The sequence below is a fragment of the Brienomyrus brachyistius genome, chromosome 19 (assembly GCF_023856365.1).
Source record: "Brienomyrus brachyistius isolate T26 chromosome 19, BBRACH_0.4, whole genome shotgun sequence".
In the NCBI taxonomy this organism is placed as follows: Eukaryota; Metazoa; Chordata; class Actinopteri; order Osteoglossiformes; family Mormyridae; genus Brienomyrus; species Brienomyrus brachyistius.
This window is the reverse complement of record NC_064551.1, coordinates 8,871,562-8,882,144: the sequence shown is the minus strand read 5'-3', so window position 1 is coordinate 8,882,144 and position 10,583 is coordinate 8,871,562. Positions and strand designations below refer to the sequence as shown.

The window sequence follows — 10,583 nt, the reverse complement described above, 5'->3', positions numbered from 1 at the left end:
CTTGGGGTGGGTGTGATAATGACTTTTACTCACATCTCAGCCGAATGGGGGTCTGCCTTTTCCCCACTTTCTGCCTCCCATGCCGAAGACCAGAAAGCCAGTCGGTCTGTTACCAGTATCACTTAACAGAACTGTATGGGAAAAGCAGGGGTGGTAACCTGCGGGGGGAGGGCGGATTCCACAGGCTCATGGATTGCCCTCTATGGGTGAAACAACAGGAAGCCTTATCAGACGTCTGCGCAGAGCTGGCGGTGGGCCAGGGCCGGTATAGAGACTGGTCATTGAGGAGGTCTGCTATGCTTGACACAGCAGTCTCTGGAGCTCTGTCTGTGCCACATGAGGAACATCACGCCCTACCAAAAGCTTCAGATTATTTCTGGGTCTTGTCACCTAATCACCTAATATCACAGATTATGTCACCAAGTGGGATGTTCAATTATGGAAATGCTATATATATATATATATATATATATATATATATATATATATGTGAGTGTAAATATGTGTGTGTGTGTGTGTGTGTGTCCGTGAAAAACAAAAATTGAAAAAGCACTTTGGTAGCTGTTCTACCAAACTACACTACACAGGTATGTCCAGCAAATGATCATTAAGATGTATGTCTTCTGAAATGCTAAGGGCAATGATACATAAAGCACTTACGATTGCAGACTCTGATCCGTTTAACACACTTTAGGTGAGAAATCCTAAAATGTACTCCCTAACATAATTTCAGACCTCCTAGTTGGAGTATTTATATGTTTGCATCGGGATATATGTTGCATGCTATGGAAATGCCAGAAATTCAAAGTTCAACAGGATGCAATGAAAATGTGCAATAATTCAGCAGTATTTTATTTAGAACGACTTCATGCAGGAGAACCCCCAAACGATGGTCGTATTGCTTTCAGTGTCCAAGCGCCACCTTCAGTCCGGTGATTACACTCCCGGTTTGCAAACGCTGCGGCTATTCTTACAAGACATTTCGCTATTCCGCCAAGACATGCCGATGTTGTTTTTACCTGAATTGAAAATAAAACGAAATTGAAAAGCTTGTGTTTCTTGCGTGAAATGTCTAGCTGTCTCTTTTTCACGAAGAAAGCTATCAGTCCACGCACAGAAAAATGTGAATAGTCAACACGCCTGTCTCGCAGAGGCAGTGCAGACGATTTTGAGGCATGCTCCGCCCACAAATTTTATGGCCAATAAAACAGCTGACAGAAGGCGGACCGAAGGGGTAAGGGCGCCGGGTGGGCGGAGTGAGAAGATTTGATTGGGTAATTATAAATGACGCAATCAATATGAAAACGCTAATAACTTGTTAAGGAGGTAGTCTGCAACTTCGGAAAGAGTGCAGACTGAGCTTCAGCTAGAGATAGTTCTGGTAGTGGAAAGTGTTGTTTTGTGGACTGTTAAAACCGCATAAGCTTCCGTGGAGCCTACAAGTGGGACCATGGTGCAACAAACAGAACATTGCGAGACGGAAGGTACCACGTCCAGGGAAACTACTGACAACGAAGAAAACGACCTGATGGCTTGCAGCTCTGTGCCGGTGAAAGCCGACTGGTGCAAAACTGCAACCGGTCACATCAAGCGGCCGATGAATGCATTTATGGTTTGGTCTAAAATTGAGAGGAGAAAAATCATGGAACAGTCCCCAGACATGCATAATGCAGAAATCTCTAAAAGACTGGGAAAGCGCTGGAAAATGTTGAAGGATAGCGAAAAGATCCCTTTCATCAGGGAAGCCGAAAGGCTCCGGCTTAAACACATGGCTGATTATCCGGACTACAAGTATAGACCTAAGAAAAAACCAAAGCTCGATAGTTCGTCAAAATCAACATTGCCATCGCCAGAGAAATCGGGTAGCAAAACTGCCAAGACTCCCGGTAAAAAATGTTCTAAGTTAAAGACCGGCAAGGCGGTTTCGCGACCATCTGCGGTCTACAGTTATCCTGAAAAGACCGAGAAGACTATTAAACGCGAACTGAGTGACGATGAAGATGATGAGGAATACGAAGATGATCTACCCATCCGGATTAAACAGGAGGAAGATGAGGAACAAATAAGGCTATATAATGTGGCCAAAGTCCCCGCTAGTCCAACCTTGAGTTCTGCTGAGTCGGAGGGTGCGAGCATGTATGATGAAGTGAGAAACGCATCATCAACCAGACTTTTCTACAATTTCAAGAATATTACAAAGCAGGGCAGCACGTACACGGCTTCCGTCTCACCAGCTTCATCGTCTAGGTCTGTGTCTACCTCGTCCAGTGCCAGTGAAGACGTGGACGACCTGCTTGTGGACTTTAGTTTAAATTTTGCATCTAGTGCCCAAGGATCGGAGCTAGGGAACACAAATGCGGGCAATCTCTCGCTTTCCTTTGTGGATAAAGATCTTGACTCCTTCAGCGAGGGCAGCTTGGGCTCTCACTTTGAATTTCCAGACTATTGCACCCCCGAGCTTAGTGAAATGATTGCAGGGGACTGGCTAGAGGCGAACTTTTCTGACCTGGTGTTCACATACTAGTTTGTGGGGAAAGAGAAGAAATGGAAAAACTAGTAATGACTATAAGAGGAATAAGAATATGACCTGTCCAGATTGTTCCAAGCTCTGCTTGCCTGTGGTTTATTTTGGGTAGGAAAAGGAGGTGTGACGACTGAGAACTCCAGATGCAAAAGAAGGTTTTGTGGCAAGTCTGCTGATTTGTTTAAGCCGTCCGTTTTAACAGGGTTTTGTGGAATTTTTTTTTTCTGCGGGTCTGCAGTCAAAACTGTTCAGCTGCACTGGACCACAACGGGAAAACAAATCTGAACCTCTATGCATCATAAACTCCTTTTTTTTCCTAACTGCAGGGAGTTGGAGGACGTGAGACTGGAGTGATCTGTGGACTAACGCGTTTCAGGATATAATGAACTTTATAAGGGTTTTATGTAATTTCTATATGCCGCAAACCGTTTTGTTTTTGTACCCGGTTCAGTTTACCTCCTTGTCTGAGAATAGAGGCTAAGCCGCTATGTTGTACAGCTATGGGGGGAACATTTTGATACATGACATACCTCATCTTTTTAAAAGAAAAGTGAAATATTTTCAGGCATATTTTTGTACAGTCTAAAGGGAATGTTCTTATCGTGCTTTCAGTGAGTTTTCAGGCACTTCTTCTACCCTGTGGGTTCACTTTTTTCTTTTAGCATGCAAGATTCTCAGTTTTTTTTTTTTTTTTTTTTTGTAACGATTGAACGTTAAATTAAAACTTGCATCTAAATGCCTTGTGTTTTTAAGATAGGGTTTGTACAGTTGTAGATCAGATTTGGTGCGTATCTGTAGGAAGGCGTAAATGGAATTGAGGATGTGATAGATTCCTCCGCTGGTACTAGTTAAGATTGTATGTACTGTAATATAGTAAAGTTAGCAGTCTATGTATATTAATGTGGATGGGTCCCAAATAGCAGGTGTAAAACTGGATTTTCTTTGTCCTTAATTTTTTAAATGGCACATACTGATTTGTTTCCTATTTTGTGCAATATATTCAACACACCATCTGCATTTTGTAGCAAAAGACAAACCTTAAATGTCGTGATGCTGAAGTCTGTATCTTGACAAAAATGAATAAATCAGCTGGAACTGATGCAAAGTTACATTTGTTTTGTTGCGCTTTTAGGACTAATACGGAACTTTGCATGTAACTGCATTTTCTTGCAGCCGCAACTTAAACCCACCCCCAGCATTTTTGTAATGGATCGTTGGTTTGTATGCCTGTATGTTAACGGTAAGTAATTTTCGGGCGCATTAAAAAAACGTATAATGGCATATCACTGACGAGTTTAACGGTGTTTATTCCGTGCCAATTTTAATTATTTATTCTTTATTTATGAACTCGGAAAACCAAAGTGATTGCACAAGAACCTGGCTGCTGCTCATACACCGTCGCTCCGTTCTCCTTCAATCTGTTGGCCTGAGTGTCGCTGCGCCTTTAAGAAATCGAATCTCGCGCCTATCTAAATGATGCAATGTGATTGGTGAAGATGTAAGTCCGAAACGCCAGCATCATCGAGTCGTTTGTTAATGTTTACCGTTAACAGAGTGCGTCTGTGTGTTTGTGTGTGTGTGTATATATTAAAAAGTTAGTGTATGTATGTGTTATTAAATTAATTCCTACACTTCTAAACTTTGTTCTCTCATAAGGCTGCTCTAAAGTATCTTCAGCTTCCGTTACCCTTTCATGGTTATTTGATCATATGATCTCCCCTGGTTGTGAGACAATTTACAAATTCCAGGCCATTGCATTTCAGCGATGACTGAACGTAGTGACACGGTCACTCCCTATTCATCTGAACCGCACTGGCTAGAAGCACAATCTATTGATACATTGTGGCTGGTATTTTCACTTGCTGAAACAATTATTATTATTATTATTATTATTATTATTATTGACTTCTAATCTTTTCTTCAACTGGGTCATGCCAAAATGCAACTCAGGAGAGGAATGCACACAGAAGACAAGCTAGTGATGTGGAGAATAGCTGTGGAGCAAATGATGAGCAGCAGCAATTAGACAGGATCAGACAATGTACACAAGAAGAAGGGACATGTATATAAAAATTGCAATGTATTGTATGCAGACAACGAAATAGCAGCCAAACTCCAACACCTGGGGTTGTACTCTACAAAGTGGTGAGTGCCAGAGTATGTAAACACAGGCCATGTGGTTAGGTGGTGCAGTGTGAGGAGACAGGGCACGTAGCAGTAATCCTAATGACAATAACAACAAAAATGATAATTGGTGGTAGTAGTAGTAATGCAAATAGTGCCGTGACGTAGGGAACCTGGGGCCCCCTCTACAGTCCCGGTGTACGTGTAAGGGTCCGCTGCTGATTGCCCCTGTAAAGTCTGCTGCAGGACCAAAGACCTACGGAATCTCTCTGTAGAGCAGCCTGTAGCTAAAGGAGCTGCCTAGGGCATACAGGGACTCATGCAGGGGGTGGGAGAATTTGACCAAGTTCTCCTGGAATTTGGTCACCATCCTCCTCTCACTCACTATCTCCAAAGTGTCCAGCCCCCGCACCCCCAGCACAGATCCAGCCCTGCTGATCAGTTTGTTCAGCGTCTTCCTTTCCAATCCAACAACGCTCCCGTCCCAGCCGACGACCGCTTAGGAGATGGCTGATGATACCACCGCATCATGGAATGACGTCATATGTGGTCCCTTTATGTCAAAGGACCTTCAGTAGAGTCAACTCTGACTCTTTCTGTTGTCTCTCCAGTCCAGCTTACTGTTGAGATGAACACCCAGGTATCTATAGGGCTGGACACCCCAATCCTCCATCCCCTGGATGCTCATTAGAATGATTGATAGCAGCTCTGCCCTGTGAAAATCCACTATCAGCTCCTTTTTAGCATAACGAACATATCTTGAGCTGGAGCCAGTTTCGCTGGCACCACTCTGCAGTGTCATCGGTGAGTCCCCTGCATTGGCACTGAAAACCCGTGATGCAGCTTACAATCGCTGTGCCACCTGTGAATTTTTGGATGTGAAAAATCGTATGTCTTGTGTGCAAAGTCTGCAGTATATAAGGCGAACAGAACACACAGTAGCTCTGCACAGTCCTTGATGACTGGAGTTGATGCCATCTGGTCCAGCTGCCTTCCTCACCCTGGTCTTCCTCAGTTCTCTTCTCAGTTGGTTAGTTGAAATTACAGGAAGGGGGTAGGGAGGTGTTAGTCAATTGATTTATTGGTACTTAGTCAGTACAGGGTGTGATTACTTCCTTGCTAAAGAAAATTTGGTCAGATGCTTGGACGATTTAGGCTACTGCATAATTAATAATGGTTTTAGTGTTTTACCGAAAGATTTAGAACCTGGTGTCCAAGACATTATGAATGGAGCTCAGTTATTTGGGCTGTCTGTATGGTCACCAGGAATAGATATTAACTTCTAGGCACCTAAAAATATTACATTCAAATAACAGACTGGGTCTGCGTACATGGCTATAACATTGCTTGACAGCCTCCATGCCGTTCTGGGGTCTGATTCTGAAACAGTCATTCCATTTTCTCAGCCACACTGCAGGCTCAGCGCATGTATGCACGGTGTATGATTTGTGTACTTTCATTAGGGGAATGGCAGGAAGTTTCCCACAGGGACAGTAATTATGTGACTTGGAATAAAATGCCTCGATGCCTAAAAGCCATTTGGAGCTGACCGTACCTCTCCCTCTGAGCCATTTCTGACAAGCCTGCAGAGAATACGGCTACCTCACTCTCCCGAAACAGACCCCTGGATGGAAACAAACTTCCCAAGGTTAAAAGGACTGCAGTCTTCATTCTTATAGTGCACTTTTTTGTATATTTCTCTATCTTTTCTTATATGAAGTCCTGTCTGTCAATCTGTCGCATATGTATATTTACATTTTCATACAAATTCGTCATTATTTCGAATATTTTAAATCTAAATTGACCTATCAAAATGCACATGTTCTGATACATCGCTATATACAGGTTACTTTAATCCAGAAATAATATATTGGAAAAATTCATGTAGATATGCTCTGAAATTAATTTTTAAATAAACCTGAAAATCAAAAAAGTATTTCTGGTACACATTTGCCAGACATTATAACACATTAGGGCCATTTTTACTATTATGTCATGTGCTTTCATCAGTTTCATCCTTTTAATTCGCTATATTTAGCTGGCTTGCGAGGATCCTGTGAAGGATTACAGGTACCAGGCCAGGCCTCAAAACAATATTTACCAAAAAGTAGAGCCCCCCCGTTTAAAGTAAGACAGAGCACACACACTTTCATGCCTGATCTGGAAGGTTCTTCAGAATCAGTCATCACAGCTTCCGAACATCCACAGCTCCTTTTGTTTTATTTAGGTGCAAATTTTGGGTGGGTAAACCTGGCTGCTTGTTCCAACATAGTCTAACTTGTAGAATTTGGTTCCTTTGGTTGTCCACATGGGTGATATACAAAAAACAGTCAAGCTGCTTGTGTTGCACAAGATGTAGCACGTCCACTTGGCTTATATGGTCTGTAATATAAGGAGAAGAGCTGTGCCCTGGATTTGCCAGGCCTCAGGCAATTTGTGGCAGTTGATGACTGTCTATTTGTTGCTCTCAGGAAACAGGAGGCTAAAGTGAGGCCCTGGGTTTGTCGGTTACAGGGTGCAGACTGTGTCCCTCTGCGTTTGTGGAATGGAAGCAGGAAGTCTTGATTATCCCTGTAGCAGTACGCCTCAGTGAGCCAGATTCGGCCTAAACGGGGGTTAAATGCAATTTGACCTGACGGACAGAGAGACGTAGCTAAAAGTAGCCATGTGTGCTATAACATCTTTGATTTGTCAGCCAGCTTGGTGCAGCTGTGAGATGCTGTACTTTTAAAGTTGAGATGCCGGTGGATGAGCTTTCAGAATCTGAGGCTTTGAGTGAGAGAGATAAAAGTGGGGCATTGTTAAGGCCTCACAGTTGTTTTGTCATTCATGAGGCTCTGCAGCTAAGCAGCTAAGACATCTCTTAACACATAAAAAGCTGTGCAGATAGCCTTAAGCGACTGCACCGCAAACAATGTGTTTTATTGTGGAGGGCAATTCGCGGTCATTTAAATATGTGTAAAGACTGGTCAGAGGTTTGCATATGCTCTGTCTTGGTAAGCAACCAATCACTGGCGCGGAGGCTGTGAATTAAGAACTTTTATCGCACAAGGGAATGCTCTTCGGTGTAATTTACATTTTTGGAGTTTCTTTTATTTAATATTTTGTTCGCACATGTTTCCTTAAATCATGTTTAATGTAGAGTTTCTTCACATGTTTGTATTTACAGGAATCACACAAGTCAGCTTTATATTCTGGTTTAACGTCTGTGTGTAAAGCACAGGAATTATGTGTGTGGTATAGCAGATTAACATGCACACACATCTCATCCAGGTATATTGTTTGGAAAATGGCAGTTTTTATCATCCGGCATTTGTTATCTTCGGGTCCTTGTGAGACATGCTGCATCATTCCTCTTGTTTTTATTTGTATTCTTTAAATACCCTGGCATTTTTGGCTGACCTGTAGAGACATGGGGAAAAGGAGATACCTAAAAGATATAGATAGTGGTGAAAGTAGCATACAGGCTTGCTCTGTCTCCTTGTTTGTTTATCTGAGAGTGGGAAGTCGTTATCTAGCCAATAGCTGTAGAGGTAAACGGCTTTGATATCATACTTCTAGGGGGAGAAATGGCAGGGATTACACCATAAAGGTATACCATCACTGGCTCCATGAGTGTCTAGATAGCTTATAAGATATATAATATTGTAATTACACTAACTCCTCTGTGTTAGCGTGTTTGAAGATGGATTGATAGATTGATTGAGAAATAATGTTCACCATAGAAATATGCGGTAATGTTTATTGTTCTTAAACACTTTGTTTAGGGTACTTGTGCTGTACAACAAATTTCAGCTTAGCAACCCCATCAGCATCTTCATGGCAGTAAATACTATACTAGCTTCACACTATGACAATCTTGAAAGCTGCTTAGCCTAATAGCAGCCCGGACTGGTTCTCAGGTTACCTCAACAAAGACAACAAGTCCCTCCCTATCTACTGCAGTACTGGATCTAATTTTATAGCCAATATGCTGTGTGCTTCTGTAAATAATTAGCCTGTGGAACTTGGGGACTGAAGAAGTTAATTATGATGAATGTGGGTTAAAGGTTTTGTCTGTTTTGGGCTGGAGAGCGCGGTTCAGCCACTCCAGTGCACCATTCAGTTTGCATGTTGTGTTCAGGTTTAGAAATGGGAAAATGTAAAACAGATAATTCACTGTTTTTCGCAAGGCAATTCATCAAATGCTCCAGTGGGATGGTCAGGAGTCCATGGAGCGAACAAGCATTTTAGGCCACTTTGATCTCAGGCTCATGTTTGTGAGAGTAGTGTCTGCTATTTTACAGGACGAAATGAAAGGCAAGAATATAAAAAAGCATCGCTTTTGAAAATGTTGCCAGGAGAAATGAGAAAGACAAACATGGAGAATGGCATTTTTCTTCTTTCTTTTTGCACTGTGCCATTTATATGAATCTGTTATATCATTGTGAGTAATTAAAGAAATATTAAGCCAAAAGATAACCATGTCGCTGTTAATTGTCTTTCACTGATTCCCCCCCCCCAAATATGTGTTTTTTTCCATCTTGAAAAGACAGCATGATGTCATGATAGCTCGTGGGAGTTTTACTTACACAAAAATCTGATCTGAGGGTAGAATGAAAAATGATTGACTCATAGAGATAGCCAATCTGATCGGATGGTCCCGCCTCCTCTAGTTGCTTGGGCCCACCTCCTCTACAATCTGATTGGTTATCTCCCCGAATCAATAATTTTTCGTTCTGCCCTCAGATAATTTTTTTGTAAGTTAAACTCCCTTGAGTGACATGATAGAGGAAATGAATTGTGTACGGACCACTGCCGAAGGAGGCTTTATGCTAATTTAGGGAAATCAGTGCGTTGCCGTTTGAGTTGTTACGGCTCAGTCTTTCACAGTCGAGATGACTCCTCGTTCACTCCAGACGTGTCGCACTCTCCTTTGTCCCCCTCTGGTGTGAATGTCACTTTAGAGCACATGAGCGTCAGTTGATCACAGGTCAAGGGAAACTGGAAGCGCAAGAGAACTTCACATTGTTCGGAGTAGAGGATTGGCCTCACTCTCTCTAGCAGGCTCCAGACCAAACATCTGCTCGTACACATGGGCTATGCTAGTTACACATCCAGTGACTGTCTGCTGCTAGGTCACCTTTGTTTCAAGCCTCAGCAGCTCAGGCGGAAAACACACACACACAGACACATCAGCCAAAATTCATATTACCTTTTAATAACTTACCTCCATCATGGTATAAAAACATTTTACTTGAGACATTGTAAATGAGCTTTCATTTCGGTGATGTTCTCAACCTTGTATGCTTCTCATTCTTGTTATTTTCCTATGTGTTAGTCTATGTTGTTTTGTGTTTTTAATGTGCAGTTGTTTGCCCCATATTTGCAATGCTGAAGTACATTCCTGTTGTACAGGAGGAATTCGGTTAAAAGGTGTATGCCTCCTGGAATTTGAACCAGCAACCTTCTGGCAATGGGGTGCAGATTTAGATCACCAAGCTCTGTATCTTTCAGTTCATGGTTTGTACTTCAAGGTTTTCACAGAACAAAGGACGTCTTTTTGGGATTAACAGTATTAGTGGATAGGCAATGCATATCTTCTGTCACTAAGACCTGGGAAGTCAACTGTTTGTGTTTTGCTTTTCTTCTGTCTTTCATCATATATGGCCAGCTGCCAACTCCATGTTTTACATGCTCTATTTCTCTGCAATACTTGCTTTACTTGTCTACTACACTTTTTCAGCAAGATACACTACTGAGCTGTATCAGTGCTCAGTGCCAAAACCTTGCTTACTCTTCCTGGGCTTTAAGTAGAAGTCTGACCAGTCTCTAAGTGCAAAAGCACACTGATCTACCTTGACATGAGACACTACTGTACCTTTTACCCCGAATGTGACCAGCTCACTGGCATTTGAATTCCATCTCTGTGTTCCTCATTTATATAACCAAAGGA

The 10,583-nt window shown here is 42.2% G+C and overlaps 1 protein-coding gene across 1 annotated transcript; it reads left to right on the top strand.

Annotated features, from left to right (window-relative positions):
* Positions 1-1,305: 1,305 nt before the first annotated feature.
* Positions 1,306-3,623, top strand: sox11b (SRY-box transcription factor 11b). Its single transcript, XM_048985727.1, has one exon. It carries the CDS (start codon positions 1,451-1,453, stop codon positions 2,522-2,524), a length of 1,074 nt encoding a protein of 357 aa, XP_048841684.1. The 5' UTR covers positions 1,306-1,450; the 3' UTR covers positions 2,525-3,623.
* Positions 3,624-10,583: the final 6,960 nt, after the last annotated feature.

Excerpts from the sequence above, each read along its gene's own strand:
- sox11b (XM_048985727.1), top strand. The coding sequence starts at position 1,451 with ATGGTGCAACAAACAGAACATTGCGAGACGGAAGGTACCACGTCCAGG.